Source organism: Meleagris gallopavo, chromosome 6, assembly GCF_000146605.3.
Source record: "Meleagris gallopavo isolate NT-WF06-2002-E0010 breed Aviagen turkey brand Nicholas breeding stock chromosome 6, Turkey_5.1, whole genome shotgun sequence".
Taxonomy (NCBI): domain Eukaryota; kingdom Metazoa; phylum Chordata; class Aves; order Galliformes; family Phasianidae; genus Meleagris; species Meleagris gallopavo.
The window spans coordinates 43065026-43087021 of record NC_015016.2 but is presented as its reverse complement, the minus strand read 5'-3'; the positions used below and the strand labels follow the sequence as shown (position 1 = coordinate 43087021).

The 21996-nt window shown below is 40.8% G+C and overlaps 2 protein-coding genes across 3 annotated transcripts in view; one reads left to right on the top strand and one right to left on the bottom strand.

Annotated features, from left to right (window-relative positions):
* The window catches only part of GLB1 (galactosidase beta 1), a 66103-nt gene that overhangs the window by 43602 nt on the left and 505 nt on the right, over positions 1-21996 (top strand). The window contains exon 16 of one of the 2 annotated variants that reach the window (XM_019616613.2): positions 15052-15126. In XM_019616613.2, the coding sequence (XP_019472158.1) occupies positions 15052-15093 (42 nt within the window). In that variant the 3' untranslated portion in view covers positions 15094-15126. Of the gene's footprint in view, positions 1-539; positions 1932-15051; positions 15127-21996 lie in introns of those variants that run through there. The other variant, XM_010712985.3, reaches the window with a different exon arrangement.
* CCR4 (C-C motif chemokine receptor 4) overlaps positions 13736-21996 on the bottom strand; it is a 9725-nt gene continuing 1464 nt past the window's right edge. Inside the window, exons 2-3 of the mRNA XM_031553974.1 lie at positions 17331-17567; positions 13736-16161 (exon numbers count right to left, since the gene is read on the bottom strand). Of these exons, the coding sequence (XP_031409834.1) occupies positions 15067-16143 (1077 nt within the window). The 5' untranslated portion in view covers positions 16144-16161; positions 17331-17567 and the 3' untranslated portion in view covers positions 13736-15066. The remainder of the gene's footprint in view (positions 16162-17330; positions 17568-21996) is intronic.

Here is a 21996-nt window from a genome sequence, read left to right as displayed (position 1 = left end):
TAATTTCCTTAGTTAATTAAACTATTAATAGTATAATAAACATTGGAATTTAATATGCCTGGGAAAGCCATACATCTTTTGTAAAATCATCCAAAGGAAAGGAGTACAAAGACAATACAGTATTATGGTTTGCAGACGACAACAGAAGAATTAGCATCTGATTTCTTCTTTTGCAAGTTTTTTCTCTCTTCATCAATCAGCTTCAAGCAAATACAGTTTTCAGGGCTTGCTTTGGTCTGAGACTAGTTATAAAATTCGTTGTTAGAAATCTGCAACTCTATTTTCCTAAGGACTGTCATATCTGGAAAGACTGCAGTATCTGACCACTTCATTTTAAAACAGCAGCAAAATATCAGGGAATTCAGATTCTTTCGGTTATTTCTAGCATTTTCTTGAACAGATTTTCTATCCTGGTGTCCTAACAAACTGAAAGATCAAGAAAACTCACAATGCAAAGCATGTTATGCTTTAAAAAGTTGAGTCGTTTGGTCATTGTCAAATTATTAAAACTTCATTATGTTTTCTTTCTCTTTGAACAGGGGCAAATTTGGATCAACGGCTTTAATCTCGGTCGCTACTGGCCAGCCCGTGGCCCTCAGTTGACCCTTTTTGTTCCAAGGAATATACTTGTTTCATCAGTGCCAAACAACGTAACAGTGTTGGAGCTGGAGCATTCTCCATGCAGCACCCAGCTGTGTGAGATAGAATTTGTAGACAAACCTATTATTAATGCAACCACACAGTACGAAATTGATGCACCACCCCTCTTTGTTAGAGACGTGTGGCTGAGCCATCTATAATGATTTGAGTAGTTCCTTGCGTTCCCCCTACTTTGCTTCCCGTTTCCTTTAAACACAGTTCCCCTTTTTTAAGTCAGTGTTAATCAGTACATTGTCTAGCTGAGACAACTTTTTAAATTCTTTGAAGACTTTTTTTTTTAAGCTGGCCAGAGTTAAATACACAAATTCTCTTGAAAAAGAAAAGTTGTGACTTCAGAGTTTGCCTTGGACTGTGAAATTGAGCTCATCTAGAAGATAACTGTCATATCAAAGTCTACTAAAAATGTGCTCCTGTAGGCTGTTTGCATTACAGAAACTCTTTTATGATTTTCTTTTTACTGTCTTTTGCAACTGGAGAGAAGCCTACAAAAGGGCTGTACAATCCTACAAACCTGCTGCTTGCTCACGTGGCCTGGCAGGCCAGTGCTGCCAATGGACTAGACACTTGCAACTCTTTTTTTTATTATTATCTATTTAGTATCAGAATCATTTTAGTCTATGCTGACAGCCAGCATTGAGTGGACCTTTTTTTTTTTTAAACTCCATGCAAATTGGTTTGTTATGGGAGCAGTGAGAACAACTGTGGAAGAGAGCACTCACCCAAGCTGATCCGTTTAGCAGCAATGCAGACTGTGGAGAGAGACCTTGTTTCCTTTCTGCTTTCTCCAAAGATTCTAATTAAATTGACAAGTACTAGGACATGCATGAAATTTAGGTTGTTTTGCTTGGACCATAGTCTCTAGTTAACTTATCTGCAGAATGTAGTTGTAAAATTTTTTATTTTTATTTTTTTCTGACATGGAACAATTCTTTTTCATAGGCTAGAAACTTGGAACTAGAGGGTTTTAAGTTAAAGAATTTGAACGCTTGTATTCATTAATTCATATCTTCTGTTTTGTTCCAGTAAACTGATCATCTTTGTAAGTGCCTGTTACTTGCAAAGATATGCAGTTGATGTCAGAAAAGCTGGCATTCCACAGCAGATTGAATCGTCTCTTTAATTCTTAGGGTTTTGTTATCAATCATGCAAACTTCTTGTGAGAGTTAAATAACAAAAGATTAAGACAAAAATATTGAATATTTTCACAACCTGAGGTTGTTCCCTTTAGTTTTTTTGTCTGACATCATTAAAATGGTTCTTTAAAGATGAAATCCTTCCTGTGATTGCTTGGGAATGAAAAAAGGGGAGGTGGAAGATTGATTTTAAAGTGTTGTGTAAGAAATGAAGTTGTAAAGTCACTGTGAACAATAGGTTCTTGTTCATGTCTGGTTTGTTTCATTATGAAGATTTGTGCGAAGTAAAGCAAATGAAAGTGGTTGTAATGGACTGTGAGGTCTCCCAAGGTGCCACTCTCCTCTGAGACTGTCAGTGCAAAAACATGACTATTTCTTCTCAGCTAATGCAGACTGCTAGCCTTGCCTGAGAAGGGAATGAAAAGGAATGCCACTCCGTTATCGACACCTCTGGTATGTGTTTGATGGGCTGACTGCTGTAGGAGCTTTCAGACCAGTTCATTAGAACCAGAGAACTTTGAGTCTTAAATTCTTACACAAATGCAAGGTTCTATGGCTGTGGGCTTTGTGTGCAGTGCTTAAAACAGTTCATTCTCTGTGCTGACTCCAGAATTTTTTGTTCTTTGCATCATCCATAGCAGACCTCAGAACACGCTCTCCAAGTCATTTATTATGAAGCTAGGCTTTGAAAGTAAGGAATGGAACAGAATTGGTTTCATACCGGTTGTGGGTTTTGTGGTGTGCAGTGTGCAGACTAATGGTACTACTTAGATACAATTCCTACAACAGTTCAGTGCTTTAAAAGGAAGGAGTATTTTCGTTTTTCTGCCTATTAGTGCTGTGAAGAGACCGGAAAAGTTGTTCATCCTGTAGCTCTTGTTATCACTTCATTTTTCCATTGCATTCATGAAAATGTAGTTAGTATAATCCTTCATATTTTTCTTTTTGTCAAAACTCAGTGTAATATTACAAATACTATTTATTTATTTATTTATTTATTTATTTATTTGCATTAAAGATTGCAAGCATTTATCTAGATAAATATAAGACAGTCGAGAACAAAATGATAAACTCAGTATTTTTCAACTAGGTCTCTAGATAGCTTCAATAATGCACCTGCCTGTTAATTGCTTTCTGGGAAGTTATTTGTTGTGTACAGAAAGGAACTGAAAGCTGGGGCTTTGATTCCTGATCCTGCTCTGCCTACAAGAAAAAACAGGTTGCTAAATGTTGTGGCGTCTGTGTGAGAACAAGAAGGGAGATCTCTACGACTAGTGGCATTCAGAGCAAATATCTACCATGTAGAGCCTGCTGCCACTTGCTATTTCTTCATTTATAGCTGTGCCTGTGGATGCTGAGAGTTTGTGTTCTCCTCAAACATCATACAGTGGGTCCCTGTGCCTCCACGTTTACTGCTACTGTGTGGCTGGGGTCTATCCTAGTCTTCCTAGCCTTAGTGTGCAATCTTGAGGTGTCTTCAGAGGAGGGCCACAACAATTATCCAAGGAATGGAATAGCTCCTCTATGAGGACAGGCTGAGAGCTGGAGCTGTTCAGCCTGGAGAAGGTTCTAGGGAAACCTTATAGTGGCCTTTCAGTATCTAAAGAGGGGCTGTAAGAAAGAAGGGGACAGAACCTTTAGCAGGGTTTGCTGTGATAGGACAAGGGGAAATGGTTTCAAATTAAAAGAGGGAAGACGTAGATTGGGTATAACACAGAAGTTTTTTACGGCAAGAGTAGTGTAGCACTGGAACAGGTTGCCCAGAGATGTGGTTCCATCCTTGGAAGCATTCAAGGTCAGGCTGGATGGGGCTATGAGTAACCTGATCGAGCTGTAGATGTCCCTATTCATTGCAGGAGAGTTGAACTAGATGGCGTTTAAAGGTCCCTTCCAACTCAAATGTTTCTGTGATTCCTAGGACTATGTGCAGGAATTCCTATGCTATCAGAAATCTGCCTGCAAAGTTTAGCTGTAAGGACTCAGCACAGGTATTTTGCCAGACGTGGATCGAGATTTCTAGGCTTAAAGAGTAGTGTTGCCTGTGCATGAATGACTGAGCGAGTAAATGTAAACTGGTCAACAGTGTGCACAACATGGTTGTATTCTTTGATAACACATGGACTAGACTACTCTTCCCCTTATGTTGATAACATAGTTATGATCTACATAGAAGTTAACCAGAATTTCACAGTCACAGGGTTCAGCCCCTCCATGCCCTTTGTAGTTCTCCTTTGCAGGCAGATCTCCTATTTGTTCTACAGCTTCTCAGCTTCCCTTTGTCGTCTTTGGATGAATTTTGGACAATTTGAATGTTGACTTAAGTAGTAGTCAAGAAAATCTATCCATGGTGTTCAGAAATGGCTATTGCAGAAGAAGAACCCTGTCCTTAACAGTGTGATCTGAACGAGGTAGTGTAGCGTTACCCAGTTTGAGAAGGTGCCCTATAAGCAAAACAGTGACCATTGACATCTAGGGAAAGGAATCTACTCTCTGTGTGAGATTGGTCATTTTTCTGTAAATAGATGATACAAAGGCAATTACATTGTCTTTGTATTGTAAATTTGGACATATTGAAATAACTGAGAACAACAGCATCTGAATGTCTAAGACTGATATTCTGACACTTTTTGTGGAAATCCACCCATATCTGTTCAAATATCTTAGAGTGCTGACAAATGCTAACCTAACTTCAGCTTGGTTTGAGGGCTGTTCTGTGCCATCTCTTCTGTGTTGCCATCAGGATGGACTGGATGAACAACAATATAAAGAAGTGCAGAGCAACATAGAGAAGATTGAATAAGAGTGTGAAGAAGCAATAGATTCTTCTCAATGACCTTGTCTGCATGCTCCAGACTCTCTGAAAGAAATGAGAGTTGCAAAAATGTTGCTTTGGAAGCCAAGACTTAAAAAGCGTGGTTGCCCAGCCCAACTCCAAGGTGCTGGCAGAAAGACTGTTTGACTAAAAGAAGGTAGAGAAGATTGGGGTCTGCCCTAAGGGTTCTCTCTCAATGAGAAGGCAAAACTGGGCAGGAGGAGATGATCCTGGGACTTGATACAAAGGGCTGAACGGATAAGCGTTGGAAACATATCACAAGAATCCTTGTGTTACCTTTGCTGAATGACATGCGTATGTCTAAAAATCCCTTTTCAGAAGGGGTTTTATGTTGCTTATTATGTTATCAAAAATGGGAGTAGTGAACAAGAGTTTCCCAGCTTTGAGGGAAATCTTGAAGGTGTGTGTTACCAACAGAGGCTTCACAGAACCGGTGCTAGTTTCACTTGGTAGTGCAAGCCCCTTTTGGTAGCATATAACATCTGTGTGGCTAAGTAATTGAGGGGATGTATTTTAAAATTCTTGTCTTAAGCCTTAGTACACAGGCTCAACTCCTGAAGTTCAGGCGCATGCAGCACTCAAAAGTCAGGGTCTTGGGTAGGGCTCACTTGCAATGGCGTTGTGTCGGAATGGGAAGCATCGTCTTGCTCATAAAGCTCCTTATCACGCCTTCATATCAAGGCACTTGCAGGGACAGTCTGCTGAGATTACTGTATTGCACCGTGGTAATGTGTTTACAGTCTGCATGTCTGTAACTTACCCTTTTTAAACTTGCGGGGAGGAGGCAAGTTAACTCTGAAGTGGGGTTGTGAATTGAGTTTGAAACTCTCCAACAGAAGGGGTCATTAAATAGAATGGATCTGTTGAATACTGGTGCAGATAATGTAGGAAAAAGCAGTCAGTTTTTGTCATTCAAAATAATTTTTTGTCGGGTTTCCTTAGGTCATTGAATTGTATGCACGATGTATATATTTTTACGTTGTTTAGGGTTAGGTTTCTTTAGGGCTCACGCTTTTACATTACTGTTGGCTGAATGTTTTCAGTATTGTCTGCGTCTGCGGGCCAGAGTTCAGTTCTGAGCCTCGTGTGGAGAAATGTCTAGTGATTGTGGGTCATCTCTCCAGGGCTTCATAAGAAACGATTGCGGTATGTTTCCTGTTTCATTCTTCCTTGCATCTTACTGCTTCTTCCCTTTGTACTGAGGAAGTCTTTTCTTTAGAGGAACCTCGAGAATTTCCTTCAGTGTGTCATCAGATGTCTGAAGTGTGATCCCCACCACCTATCAATCATTAACTTGCAAGTTAGACAAAGATGCCTTTGCTTCTAGTTTGGTTATGCCTTTTGTCCAAGTACCATTCAGAGGTTCCATTTTCCAAGGTCCACAACCCTTGTTTAGATGCACATGATGAATGCTGTCTGGATCTCTAGTCAAGATTTTGCCAAAAACTGGGAGTTCTGCAATAGCACTCTCCAAAGCACTTTCCCTGGGAGATGGTGAGTGGCTGTGTTGTGTGTGGTGGCTGTAGAGGGATCTACACATCATCCAGCACTGCAGGTCAAGTGTTGGCAGAATCGTTGCGGAGAAGAGGAAAAAGAAACTGATAGTTTCTTCCCTCTTCCCCAGGTTTTCTGGAAGACTTTAGGCTTTGACAGATAGCTCCTTTGCATACTGTATATACCTTTTTTTCAAGCTTTTTTTTTTTTTCTACTCAGTTTTAGGATGTGGTTTGCATTAATCATGAACAGGTAGATCCGGTACTTTGAAAAACCTGAGAACCTAGCATTGAACTCATACAAGGTTTGCATGATTTCCTGCATAATTTTGTTTAAGCGGTGACTTCAGCCACATTGCATTCCTATGTTGCTTTTTTGTCCTTTGATCCAGAGCAGTATCTACCTCAAAAGCTTAAAGCAATGCGAGTCTTTTGACTATAGCCAAACATAGGTATGTGCCAGCACTATGTTATTTAAAGCACTGAGCCCATTAGCTCATGTGGAAGTAGAAAGGAAGTGCTGTTGGTTGATACCTGCTGCAGAAGTTCTTTCATTTATCCACTTCTAACCTCTCTGATCTGTTTGGCGTGACTCAAAGGTATCAAAGGCATTGAAGAAAGCCTCTGCAGATCCTTATTTCAGCTGACATCAAAAGAAGATGCTTTATTAGCCACATTTTGGACTGCTTTCTTTTATTGAGGGGGTGGGGGGAAAAAAAAAAAAGAAAAGCAACTAAGGAAAAAAGTAAGCTTGATCATCCGACCTATGAAGTAGAGAAAGTGCTAGTAATTGAAATGCAAATGTATAGAATCTATCTATGCTGAAATCACCCAAAAGGCAGTTCTTCTTAATTCTGAAAAACACATTCTGTGTAAAGATACCAAAATGAGATTATTGTACTAGCATACCTGACTTAACTGCAGTTTGTTTCCAGTTTATACTGTACCTATGCAAGCCGTACTAGAGGAATTGGAGGGGATGTTTAAACACTACAGAGATGCAAGCAAACAAAAATGGTCAGAATTTCAAAACACGGTATGTGTAATAAGCCTGGTGTAGACAGAGGGAAACCATGATAGTGTGTCACGTAGACAGTAGCGGTTTTTACTTTGTTTTGTTTTGTTTTCTCCAAACCCAAGGAGGCTGTGGGGAAAAAGAAAAAAAAATTCTTTTCTGATGCCTCCAACCACCACCAAAGGCTATGGCCTTGCATCTTGCTGAGACGGAGAAGGAGAATGATGCTGACCTCTGTAGTTTTCAGATTTTCATAAGCTGCGAGGGAGAAATTTTACATGAGCTGGAGTGAAGACTCAACCCTCCAGGCTTGATGTACAGGATGGGGAAAATAACCAGTTCCTATCAAAAAATTTTCTGAAGCATTAAGGTTGTGAACATTCAGTTTGATAGTGCTTACTGCCTGTGCTTACTTCTGTTACTGCTTACTTTCTTACATTTTCCCTAGGAATTCAAGACAAAAAACATGCTTTTTCATGCAATTCTCAATATGTATCACCTATTTTCAGTTATCTCTAAATAATAAGGCTCAATGGTGCCTAGACTGGTTTCACTCCATTTTCTGGTGAGCAATTATTGTCTGCAGAAATACAACCATGTTGTATTTGTCCTGCAAGGTGGATGAAAGAATATTCAGGGGTTCTCACCATTTCTCTTCTCTCTGTGTCATCAGTTTAAGGGCTTGCCCCATTTCAGTGTAGCATATAAGAATGTAAAATGTCTTAGAAGCTGAGGATTTCTGTCATAAATTAAGTGTGCGTTGCTCAGCTCACATCACTTGTCTTTGTTTTCTTTTTCTGATTTAATAGCAGCGTGTTTTTTCATATAGGAATAATGGTACTTAGCCTGACGAATTTCTATCCCTGAACTTTCTTTGAAGATGAGCTTAGCAAGTAATTTCTCTCTAAGCTTATGCACCTGAAACTTTCAGGTGAAGTCTCTTTTTTTTTCTTATGAAATCGAGGTGGCATTTGAGTACTTTTATACTCTTTTCAGTGGAAGGGACACAACTTTGACTGCTGATCTAGCTGTTTAGCTCAGTTGCCATGACTCAGTTTGCAAAAAGTCCCCCAAGCCCTAAAGATCACACTGTGCCACATACTGGCACTCAGTAGTTGAGATTATTTAAGAGTATTACCTCTTCTAAGTACTGTAGTCTGTGCTCTGTTGTATATTTTGATTCTAGGGCTTGCTCGTTGTCAGCCTGGATGTCTTTTGATGTGAAAATTTAATGCTGCTTTTACATGGAAAGAATGTTCCTATTCTGCTACCTGTTTTAGTGCATTCATGCAAATTGCTGAAACCCCCTTATGATTGCAAATGTCAAAATGTGAAGTGAATTGGGCAAGCAAGTCAAGAAGGGGTAGCATTTTTGTATGCAAACCTCAATGATTCAGGCCAGCAACCACCTATTGACAGAGAACTTTAAGGAAGAAATTGCTCAAAACCAAAGGCTTTTTTTAGCACCATCCCTTGTGCTAAAGTTGTTTTTAGCTTCTGTGGAAGGAGATGAAATTTTTTGTGTTTAGTTCTTCATGTCTTGGTGCAAGGCAAGACAGATAGCAATGAACACACAAATTTTTGTCTCTGCAGTAATAAATAGTTTCACAATAGTATTCATCTACAAAATGCCTTTGCTTTACAAAGAGGGCACAGTCTTTATTTCTGTATAGCAGTCGTAAGATCTAAATTGTCTGAGATCCATGGCAAGCATGAAAACAGAACCTTAAAAGCTCCTTTTTTTTTTTTCTAGAGAGATGGAAAGGATAAGGGTGCTGTAGTCTGTTTTGGTCATATTGACTCTGACAGGTCGCAACAGACCTGGTTAGGCTACTGATGCCCGGTTTAATTCTGCAGCTCAATACACTAAGGCATTGGAGACAGTGGAAGCTGTCCAGTAAGCAGCAGGTAATAAAAAATGTGTTTTCTCTAAGCAATAAGCATCATCCATGTGAAAATACCTATGACCAATTCTGCCCCACCCACTGCAGCCTGTATTCGTGGGACTCGGCTTGGTGTCACAGCGGAGGACCGCCGAGCCCTCCATCCATCCAGGCAGCACTTCCAGCTACCCTACCAACTGGTGCCTTGGCAGCTGCTCTTTTTGGAGCAAATACATCTAGCTTGTCCTGTGCATCCACTAGGGATGTGACTCCACTCTTTCTGTGAAGGGTCTCTCAGACTGCTTTTTTAAACTGTTTTGTTTGCCCAAGCGGCAATTGTGGGATTGTGCAGCTGCAGGTCTAGAAAACATGACAGATTTTGCTAGGAGGCACCACTAAAATAGACACTGCCACAAGCTACTTATTTATTCCATTATTAGCGGCTATCAACTTTTCTACGGCTAATAATGTACCAATACTTGACATTTCTGGAGCTCTTTTTACCTTTTATTTTTTCCCAGAATCTGGGAAGCCAGCATTTTATATTAGCATGACAGTTAAAGAATTGGGCATAGGTAAAGGTATATAGCCTTCAGAAAATCCAGACTACATTTAGTCATATCATATAATATGATTTAATATTATATTGTGAAGATGGCTTACCAAATATGGTATGACTTTTTCTTATTATGAATCACCTTACAGAAAAGTTGTTGATACAATTGATAGTTGTCCTGAATCTGTACAAAACCATTCCTTGTGTCTCAAAAAAGAAAAAGGAAAAAAAAGGAGAAGAAGCCCCCACCCCAAAAATTTTCAGAAGTTTAGGTATCTCGTACTAAGTTTGCTTTCTCAGGTGCTGACACCTTTTTAAATAATTATTAAATAATTATTATTTGACAGTCAACTTTAAAAAAGAAATGTTAACTTGAGGTTTGATCAGTTTAATTTTATTCACACATACCTGTTGTGATAGGGCATACAAAGCTCTGTAGTTTTTTTTATGTGAGTTTCATAAGGAACTTTGAAATTGTTTCCCTCCATCAGAAAATAAGAATTGGGAGCAAATATGTTGAAAAATTAGCTGCACTTCTTCTAAAATAGTTTGATGACGAAACAAAATCAGAACAGCGTAGGAGGATTAAAAAGTGGTGGTCATTCATCAGTGCAGATCCATTTACTGCAGATCCATTCTCCCCAGTGCTCAGATGTTTATGACACTGCCATTTGTATGCAAAACGTACAGGTAGTGCAGTCACAACACACACATCCTGCCTGTGTGAGCGCTGCACAGGGAGAACTTGAGCGTTAGCTGGCGAGGAGGTGAATGGATTTACTCTGACCTCTGTGTGACTGTGGTGAGGAGGGCTGTGGCACATGCATTCATGTGAAAAGCACGAGCGTGAGCAGGTAGGAACCAGCTTCCCCATGGGGGATTTTGGTGGTTCCCTAGTATTTCTGATGCAAAGAGTCAGGTACTGACCTGAATGATGTATGAGTAAGTCAGTGAAGCAGAGCTGAGGAAGAAACATCCAACATCCAAACTTCTTTATTCTTTCCCTTTGTAAGCTCTTCAGCCCCATCTCTGTAGCATGGCAAGTTTGTCTAACACTTTGCGCTGAGTTTCAGATCTTTAGAAGTGCAAACAAGGTTTCTGAAAGCAAAGGTAGACCTGTGCTGTGCAACTTCTCAGCACTGCTTGCCTTCAGGACCTACAGACAGCACAATTGGTCCTTGAAGCCTTGTTTTCTTTCCACTTCACTCCTTCTAAATGTGCGTCTGAACTGAAGTGCATAAGCAGCAAGAAAAGCCATCCTTCTCTCTTTCTTCTCTTCATGTTCTTTGCACCTTCCCCACATACTTTAGGAGCGGAAAAGACAAGTCACTCTGTCTGCGGTCATGGTCTTACTTGTGGTCAAATTTCAGTTTACCAGTTATGAGTAAACACAAAGATCTATTGTGGTCTTTGCTTTGATTAGGATATTTCGTGCTACAGCTAGGTGGTACTACACTTTCTATTTGTGTGTGATGGAAACTAACTGGCTAAAGTGAGAGATGGACCTCCTCCTCCCCTACCTGTCCCAAACCAGGATACTTCTCTGGGGAGCTTTGGGGGAGTGTCCCAGTGCAGAAGAGACAAATATGCTTTTCTCACAGGATTGTGCAGCTACTGTTCCCATCAGCTGTTCCAGGTACAGAAATCTCATCCTGAATTTGGCTGCTCAGAGTTTCTTGTAAAATGCTGATCAAATGCTGCTGACCTCTTTGAGAAAAAGAGTGAATCTGGTAATGTTTTTGTTGTCTTACAGGATGCTAGTAGCATTGAAAGTGTCTTTTATGAGAGTTTCTTATCTGCGGAAACATATCAGATTCTTGATTACTTACTTTCCTTGCAAAAGTAAGGAAAAAGGTTTGTTTTGCAACACTTGAAACTGTGAGAAGCTTGCAGCATACTGTTACTGAGCTCTGTATACTGAATGCATGCTGTTACTCAGAAACAGCCTCAAACCCAGAGAAACTTCAGCCCTTCCACGATGACCTGAAACAAAAACACCAGCAGAAAAACTAAAGCAATATGATACTCTGATCAGTCGTGTACTTGGCTAGTGTTTACATAAAGGATGTGATTTTTTTTTTTTCCCTTTCAAGTCGTTTGCAAACATTAACCCTTGTTCTCACCTATTTTAAGACAGATAACAGCCTCTACATCAGTTAAGAACATAGAATCATTAAGGTTGGAAAAGACCTCTAAAATGATCTAGTCCAACTGCCAGTCCATCCTCACCATGCCCATTAACCATGTCCTTCAGTGCTACATCTACATATTTCTTGAACACCTCCAGGGACAGTGACTCCACTGCTTCCCTGGGCAGCCTGTTCCAATACCTCACCACTCTTTTGGAGAAGAAACCCTTCCTAACATCTAACTTGAACTGACCTACGTGTTGTGTGAAAACAAAACTACCAACTTTTTAAACCTTTTCATCATTATTTATAGTTAGTGTCATTATGCTCTTTTTTTTTTTCCTTTGGTCTGCACTTCTGTGGCAGCTTTGGGTCTTCTCAGTTGCTCTGAATGGCCTTCCAAGGAACCTCGATGTAAAAATGTGGGTTTAAGAATGAGTCAGCTTTTGCTTCACTCAAATACCTTTTTATTGTTTTTCATAGTTCAATAAGTCTGTCTGTACCTCATTCATCACTTGGAATCTCTTCTTCAGCTAAAATTATACCTTTGATCATCTGACATTTTGAAAATCCCTGCTTTATTTTGTCTGTGTTAATAGTATTATCTCATACTTTCTCATCAGCAGATTTCAAAGCCCTCTTTCAAAAGAGGAGTGGTGTTATCCACAGCAGCTTGGTGCCTGGGGGAGCAGGGTTTGTTCCAGGTGACAGAGAAGAGGAAACCATCCAGCTTTGGTGAGCTGTGGGTTTCTGAGCCGGCCACTACTAGCGAGCACCTGATTCAGGAAGCCCACTCAGAGCACAGCTTCCATCCTACATACCTTTGAGGTAGCTGTGAGTATTACTGGGATGGTTGGGAGAGGCTCAATGGGAAGAGAGGTCAGTGTTCACTGGGGGGGAGCTTGGCCTGCACCAGGCACTGCCTGAAGCACACACGTGCACAGGATATGCGGCAGAAAGCCTCATAGTGACTAGAAGCACCTCTGAGTTTTGTGAGAAAAAGGCCTCCTTGCCGTCTGCATTTAGAGAGGTGTTGGGCAGCTGCTGGGTGCGGCCTGTAACTCCACACATGAATGGGCTCACGTCCTCCCCCACTGCAGGGTGTGTGCCCAGAGCAAGGCATGTGGGCTGCTGCCATCTTGGTGCTGTTCCTCAGCATCCTCTGAGCTCCAGACCTTTCGTATCTTGCCGTCACCAAGAGTCTCTTACGGGTTGCTTTTTGCTTGCTGACATTCACTTTTTCCAGTCCAGCACAGGGAGCCTTTGCCCTATTCTGGAAAGCAAGATCTCAGGTTTATCTAAAGGGCCTGCTTGATCTTACTGACTAGAAGGGTCACAGAGTGGGACCAAGGAAAACAAACTACTGTGTCGCACTGTATTGCTTCCAAATTAGTGTAGGCACTTGATTGATGTTTAGCTCAGCAGATCACAGTGTGTATGCCACTAGTGTCACATCTGTGAGGTTGACATGTCATGCCAGTTCGCCAATGATGTCATTATGTTCAGTGGCATCCATAAGACTTTCCTAGACCTGATACTTGCAATTTGTCTTGCTCTTCCTTATAAAAATGGGCAATAGATGGACTAACCAACTACTTGAGGCAGTTTTTCGTATCTGATATATTCAATGACTTATATTGAATAATAAGAATGTGTACACTTCTTGTAGCAAGGAAGATATCTTCTTAGTGCAGTAATGCCTTCCACAGCTATTCTCATTGTCTGCATTATTGCAGTTCCTTGCCTAAAGTTGTCGGCATCAGCAAAGTGCTAATGGCAATGCATTCCCCACAATGAATTATGAAAGATATATGTGTGCTTGAGCATTTAAGAGTGCTGGTTTTACTTTGTTTGTTGTATCATGAGGGATGTTACGTGGAGGTGAGCTTCCACTTATATTTCTAATTTAAAGTGATCATGACAACAGAGCTACTATATATATACTTTAATACTATATATATATGCTTTAATACTATATATATATATATATATACTTTAATACTATATATATATACTTTAATACTATATATATATACTTTAATACTATATATATACTTTAATACTTCTTCTCACAGTCTGCCCTTTGATATTTTTAAGTTTTGTCTGCTATTTGTAGCCGCATTTGAAAGCTGGGTGGTTGTTTCATTACTGATGGCCTAAGAAAGATGACAGTCTGCTGAATAGTTGTTGTCATTTAGCAAAAAAAGAGCCATCAAGAATATTTTCCATGCAGGTTTTTCAACTCTTACTTTGGCTGCTACTACAGCACTGATTTTTGACCTTAAAAAAAAATTTTTTTTGTGCCAAAATCTAAATGTTGCTTTGAGACTTTCCTTCCCATTTCAGACCCAATTAATAACGTGTAGATCTACAAGCAGCTACTGTGGCATCTTTCTTTGCCTTCTGCTCTGTAATCAAATGCAACTATTCTTTGTGTGGTTTCTAAATTACGGCAGACCTTCCCTATACAATCTGTCTTTGCTTTCTTTTGCCTTGCCAGATGTTTATACCATAAATGAAAATTCAGTCTCACAGTTAGGTATTTTTGGAGCAAAGAACATTCATTCTAAAAGATACTTATAAAAGATGCTTCAAATGTGTTAACGCACACTGGAAAAAAGTTATCTTTTAAAAGATTTATTTAAAAACAACAACAACAAAACAAAAAACCCACCACATTTTCATTGTTATTAAAAAAAAAAAAGAATTGCCATCCTGAATTATGGTAATTAAGTCATTCAAAAATGCCTATGTATACGTATGCGTAGACAATTTGGATACCTGAAAGAAAACAAAGCTGGATTATAGCACAATGGACTGCACTGGCTTTGCATCTTTGTGCACAGTGTGTGTTCTGTGTCCTTTTTTCTTAATGGCAGAAGGTGTAGCCTTTCCTGAGATTAAACTCCTAACAGCAGCTGCTGTTGTTAATAGATAGCTACATGTTTGAGCAAACAGAACCTACACAGATCAGCTGAGGAATAAAAAATATTGTAATAACCATCTTCTCCTTGAGTAATTTTTCAAATGCACTTTCAGATAGTAAGTTGTTTCTCCTCTGCCCTCCATTGAGTCCAGTCGTTTCTTGATGCTGGTGAAAAAGAAGCAACAAGCGTAGTACTTGTGAGTTAAGGCTGCACATCTGAGCAGAGATTTCTAATTGCAGCAGATAAAACATACGTGTCCGACTGCCAGATCTCACATCTAGAACAGCTTCTATCATAGTATTCAGAAAATCTAAGAGGCAGAAACCAGAGATGAATTTATTATCAAAAATGAGCTGACTTAAATGCTTGTGCATTTTCTGAGCTTTTTGAAGTTCCTGCTTTTGTCATTTTATTTTTGTCAGTTGGTGTGGAACACGTTACAGAGCTTCTTGGTCCCCAGTTGACTGTGTGTGGAACGATCCTGTAGACTCGGTGTGGTAAGTGATATGAAGTCCACACCACTTACAAATAACTCCAGGTAACTGCCAGTTCTTAAAGAGCATCTTCAGGTACTTCTTAAATTTTTCCCCCATGAAGAAATAGATGACTGGATTGAGGCAACAGTGAAAAAGGCCAAGGGTTTCAGTTATTTGAAATGCATAGTCCAGGTTCTTACTTGTTTGACAGTTTCTAATGACTCCAGTAGCTTCCAGCAGTTGTAGTAAAATTACAATATTGTAAGGGGTCCAGAAGAAGAAAAACACAATCATGACAGCGAAGATCATCCTCACGGCCTTATTCTTTTTCTCATTTCTACAGTGAAGTAAAGTTTTAATAATCATGGAGTAACAAAATGCCATAACTATAAAAGGGAGTAGGAGCCCAAGAATGTTGATTTCCAAAGTGTAAAAGAGTTTCCATGATATATAGTTGCTTGGATATCTCAGCTTGCAAATAGTATAATTTTGTTCAATGAAAGATTCTCTAAATACAAGTTCTGGAGCTGAGGCTAAAAGAGCTACCAGCCATACAATAAGACTGGCAATCAGGCCGTGGAAGGCAGTTCTTGCTTTCAAGGAAAACACTGCACGAACGATTGCCAGGTATCTGTCTATGCTCATAAGCATAATAAAAAATATCCCACTGTAGAACCCAACCAGATAGATCCACGAAATAATTTTACACCAGGGAGTTCCAAAAACCCATTGGTCTATCACAAAATAAGACCAGAACGGCAGGGATAAAACAAAGAGCAAATCTGAGATGGCGAGGTTTAACAGGTACACGTCAGTCATGCTCTTCAGTCTCTTGTATTTAAAGAGGACCACAATGACCAGAGTGTTTCCTATGAGCCCAACCAGGAATACCAGGGTATATAGAACAGGGAGGAAAGAGGCTGCAAACCTCTTGACGGTTTCCTTACTGCAAGGTTGTGGAGCATCGTTATAATTATCATAAAAGTCATAAAAGGTTGAGGTGTCAGCTTCAAGGGACTCCGTACTTGAAGAACTCATGTTTTTTTCCCCCAGTTCCTGAGAATGAAAGAATATAAAAAGGTCAGTCACTCTGTGCATGATGAGCGTGTGGTTACTCAGCAAGCCTGAATCGTGTTGGCAAGTCTGCAACACTCGATGACTAACTTGCAGATTCTCAAACAGTATTTAAATATCATGGGATTCTTATGCAATGCTTGCAAAAGTATTGTCCTTGGCATGCATGTCCTTCCAAAACTGCAATCAGACATGTCAAGAACATTGAATGCCATTGATGCTCCAAAGAAGAAAACAAATAGGAACAAAAGATACAGACCACAGATATCAAATCAGAGAGAGATAAATTCTGTGTGGAGTAAAGTAAAAAAGCGAAGCCACTGTTCATAGAAGTTTGAGATTCTACCCATCTTTCCAATCAAACGAACATTACTGAGGCAGACAGAAATAAAATGCATCTGGCCATCTTAATGAAATGAAGCTCACTGAAAGGCGACATCACTTCTCAGTATGTGCTGTCTGTAGTAGCAAAGTGAATAACAGGAATTTGTCATTTTCATATGTATGTTCTTTTCTAATAGACTGAGAGTTTTAAGTGAAGTTACTTTATGTGATCTAGTCAACTTCAATGGGCACAGTGCAAATATGTTGTCAATGTGAGTTACCACATCGCAGCAAGCTTCATTTCTTAGCCTAACACATCAGAATTTTTGTAAGCTGGGATTACGTCCTTCCCTTTTGTCTTCAATTTATGAATGGGAATTAGAGGAAAAGTGAGTATCATCTCTTTATTTGTCTTCACACTGTATACTGTTGCTGATTAACAGCAAACATTGACTACCTGACCCCTTCCATGTGTAGTCACTGTCGTGACACCTTTGCAGGCTACAGCTCCGTTCTGTTGTACCCAATTATAATCTGAACTACAAATCGTGGCTACAAAACTGTTTGGCACCAATGGCCTAAAGATGCAACAACAGCAGCTCAACGTACCTGACTCTAATATACCTTCAGAATGGCTACTCAAGTATTTTAAACTGAGAACATATGCTCGCATAATGCACATACACATAATTCTGATTGTGCAGGATTTCGGAAAATTGCTTTTAAAATTCCTAAGCATCAACGAAAGGTAGAAGTATTACAGTCATATACATTATAAGCAGGTATGACAGACAACTGCTTCTGCCACAACATTTTGTAAATATTACCTTTTCTCCTCTCTTTCTTTTCAAATGATGCAAAGAAGCTCCTCAGTTCTGGTGGAGCAGAATTGCTTGCTTCTGGCCAGGTATCTCTGCCAGCGAAGTGCTGCCTACGCTGTGATACCCAGCAGCTGCAAAAAGCAGATGTCAATAGGTAGCTGCGTCTGACGGCGGAAACTCTGTATTTCCTTGCAGATCATATCACAAGTGCTTCTCTCCTCGATGCTCACGAGAGATAGCCCTCTAAATGCAGAACAGAAATAAAATGCATTTTACAGTGTGTAAGGCAATACAAAGTTTCCAGTGAGAGCCTAATTACTGAGTTGAAGCCACGTCATCTTACTCAATAATTATTAAAAGCAGGTGCCACTGAGGAGCTCTTGTTCAGCAGAACTTTCGTTCTTTCTTACAGCTTGTAAAATGTACCTCGAACTCAGAAAATGTAATGAGAGGATCATCTGTAGTGAGCAGTGAGGAGGCAGGCACTCAGTGGTTGTGTGGGAGGTGTTTCTAGCAGGATAACCAGTTTTCAAAGTTATACCATGTAGCTGTAGAAGAAAAGAGCTCTCTGGACTTAGTGTAGGGGAGTCTCTTTTTATTCATTGTCCTCTGGTCTTCCTAACGTCTGCTTTCTTTCCACTGGGGAAAGAAACGAAGGCATGCCAGCTCATGCCTTTTTGCTTGATGTCTCCCACAGCGGGTTTTACATACAGCAAAGGCTACTGCTGATCTTACACAAATGCTGATAATGGTCAAAATATCAAATGAGAAGTAGGGTGTGTGTGCGGTGTAAGGGCAGGGGGAGCTGAGGTTTCCTATGGTTCTTATCGTGCCAGGAAGCCCAGCTATTGCAATTAATTTCTCTATAAATCCCCCAGCTCTATTTTGGGGAATCCTGGGAAGGAGAAGAATGCACAGGACACGTGCTGCTCAATAGGATGGTTCTGAGTCCCTCTGGCAGAGCAGCTGTGCTTGCAGCCTGCAAATGCTGCTCGCCTCCATGTCCCACAAAAGGCCAGCTGAGCCAGCTGAGTGGCACCTGCTTTTAATAATTATTGAGTAAGCAATAATTGTTGAGAAAGCAATTTCTCAACAGGGAAGGCTGCTTGCTTGATAACAAGAGAAACTGGAGAGTCGCAGTTAGAAGCAGAAAAGAGAAAGCTGCAGAAGTTGTCTGGGAAGGGAGAAAGACTCATAGATCCCAGCAGAGTTGACGTCTTCTATGCCAAACTGTTTTATTCTGGACATAGCTTTACATTCAATTATTCTATTTGCTGCCATCCTATCTGCTTATGACATTGTTACTCTGCCCAATAACTTATACTTGGGTGAAGTGTTTCTTCCATACAAGCTTTACTGCTTTACTGTTCTCCAGAATAAAACACTCATACAGAAAGTAGCTGCTCAGTCATCTTTCATCAACTGCATCTGTGGAGTTTTAAATTTATCACTGGGAGATCACTGGTGCAGGTTATTGCTCTGCAGATCATGTATGTCTTTTCTTCAGTGTGCTAACAGTCCTTTAAAGATGTAGCTATCAGATGAGCAGACAACACTGTGGTACCAGTTTCATCAGCCCCATTCTCAGAAAGTAGAGGCTGTTCCTCTTGCTCCCTGAAAGGGCCTCTTCTTTCATGTGTTGTTTCCCGTGGTAACAGTGACATAAAGCCTCAGTTTTTCAGTGATATAAGCATCTGTTTTTAAGGAAAACAAAAAAAGAAAGAAAAGCACATCTCCCTACTCTGTAGGTATTTCCCTTCATTAGTTTTGGCTGCAGTGCTTTAACCTCAATAAACCACCGAGCACCTGCGTATCTACCTTGCCCTGTGATTATTTTCCATTCCAACAAACTGGTTGCTGACTTTGAATTTCTTCAGTAGTGACTTTTCTGGATTTCCGGATGAAGCAGTGAACGGAAATGAATTTAATCTCCTTTCTACCCTCCTAGAGCCCACCTTGGCTAAGGGTTGATTTCCCATCACCAGTAACCTTCTGAGGACTATCCAACTCTCATTAGTACTCGCTTCACACTTCAGATACGCTTTTGATCTTTCGATCACATCAGCAGGGATTGAGTCTGCAACCTTAAGATTGCAAGTTTAGCATGGCACTGGCTTGAAGAAAGAGCCTGTTGGGCAAATTATCTTTTGCCCAGTCCTCCCTTAGGAAAAAAAACTTTAAAGTAGTGAATGCTTCCTAGCTGTCTGAATTTTTCCTATCTCTGCTCACTCTCTCAGGTAAAGGCAGGAGAGAAGGAGGAATTGTCTGTCAATTCAGGAGGAGGGCAGCACAGGCTCCTTGTCAGAGTGTGTTACTGTGGCTGTGGGGAGGGCTGGTTGTACTACAGCATCTTGTAAAGCAGCAGCTGCACTGCAGGAGCCTACGATATCAGTACTTTTCATGTTATAATAGCAGATGGCAAGGGCTGTTGGCGAGGAGACTTTGAGAAAGAGTGTCTCCAGGAAAAGGAACGTGTAGCTACAAAAAGAGCAGAGAAATCGTGGCTGCTTAGGTTGTATGAACTCAGAAAAAGAAGCTAAACAAATAGCTGCCAGTTCATGATAATCGAAAGGATAAAAATGAACTCTGAGACACCTGTTAGTCTATTGATGAAAAGAATCCCTATGGAAACCTGAAAGGAAAACTGCAGAAAAGGTAGAGAAATGCATGAAATCTCTGATCAAGTGTGATGATGCAGAAAATGAATGAAAGTTATTGCCATTGAAGGGTCTGCCATGACTTGGAGAGCAAGAGATAGTGATAGCAAGGGAACTCTGAGGTCCTGGCTAATCTGTCAGGGTGTCTTTTTCTGCTCCTCCCCAGAGAACCTGGCAGGGAGTGTCAGGAGACCACGAGGTTAGGAGGAAAGGGAGAAGGGATCTCCGTGAGGATGCTGCTTTAAAACTAACAGGTTGGTAAGGACAGGAGGAAAGAAAGAAGAGGTCTTACCTCTTTGCTAGATGGTATGAGGTCTGTGGTGCCAGCCAAATGAATCATAGCAGCACAGAGAAGGGGTCCAAACCTGATCAGTCTGACTGGGAGGAACCAACCCTTTATATGAGCATGCATTAAAGCCAACAGAACGGAACTTATTAAAAACTAAAAGCAGAACAACACGAGCCAAGAAGACCTTGCTTCTTGCCAAGAGATTTCAGCTCCACCCCCCGTTTTATGGAAAGCCTCATCTTTAACATGCTGCCTTGCAGTCTGCATGTAGATCTTGCCAGAGGAAGGACTGGAGATAGATGTTTGTCTGATCCAAGAGCTAGATGCTGTCACTGAGAGATGCTTATCTACACCAGCGATTCAGCATTAGACACAGGCAATTCAGAAGCCTGCACTAGAGAAGTCCTTGTACAGAAGGGCCTTAGGAGAGAGGCAAGTGACAGTGACTAAAGATAAACTGAAGTTAAACCACTCTTTTGATCCAAACTACCAGAGCAACAGCCACGCAGGCAGCGAGAGGCCTTTTTTGGCAGCCAAATATCCCCCTCACAAAGCCTATTCTCCCAATCAGGTCTTGGGTCGCTCTCTTGCAATTCACAGAATCACAGAATTGTAGGGGTTGGAAGGGACCTCTAGAGATCATCGAGACCAACCCCCCTGCCAAAGCAGGTTCCCTACACCAGGTCGCACAGGTAGGCGTCCAGGCGAGACTTGAATATCTCCAGAGAAGGAGACTCCACAACCTCCCTGGGCAGCCTGTTCCAGTGCTCCGTCACCCTCACCGTGAAGAAGTTCTTACGCACATTCGTGCGAAACTTCCTATGCTGCAGCTTATGTCCGTTTCCCCTCGTCCTGTCTCCACGTACCACTGAAAAGAGCCTGGCCTCACCACTATGGCCGCCACACCTCAGATATTTATAAACCTGGATCAGGTCCCCTCTCAGTCGTCTTTTCTCAAGGCTGAACAGACCCAGTTCACTTAGCCTTTCTTCATAGGGGAGATGCTCCAGGCCCTTCACCATCTTTGTGGCCCTCCGCTGGACTCTTTCCAAGAGATCCCTGTCTTTTTTGTACTGGGGAGCCCAGAACTGGACACAGTAAAAATTCAAGTGAATTTTAGTCACAGTTTGCTTATCTGTGGTGCCAAGCCTTTCTTGTTAGCAGAGTGCCTGTGTCACCTGTTTGCTGTGCAGGAATCTGCCTGCTAATTTTCAGTATAGTCCAACCTCAATGCACCTGATTAAAGCTGAAGCAATCTGATAAGTAAACGAGAAGTGGAAAGTGAATTCTTTTCATAGTTTTAGAAATAGCCACCATCTACACTGTTTTCCCAGGTAGTTCATTCATAATTTACCTTGAACGCTTTGAATGCAAGAATTCCTTTTAGCTAAGACAGCTGCTTGTGCTGGCATGCAAAAGATTTAAGTCTTAAAGAGTCATGACTGTTTTCTGTGCTTACCAATCATAGAATCATAAAACGGTTTGTGTTGGAAGGGACCTTCAAGATCATCTAGTTCCAACCCCTCTGCTATAGGCAGGGACACCTCCTGCTAGACCAGGCTGCTCAACAAGGTTAAGTTCCAATTCCCTACATCTTTTCTTTCCTTTCACTGGTCTGGTCCTTTGCATTCTGCTGTTTGTATCCACTCTTTTTCTTGGACAAATTTGTTCTCTTTTCCTGTCCTGTGCTAGCATAGCTGCTATATTCAGAACTCCTCATTAAAAA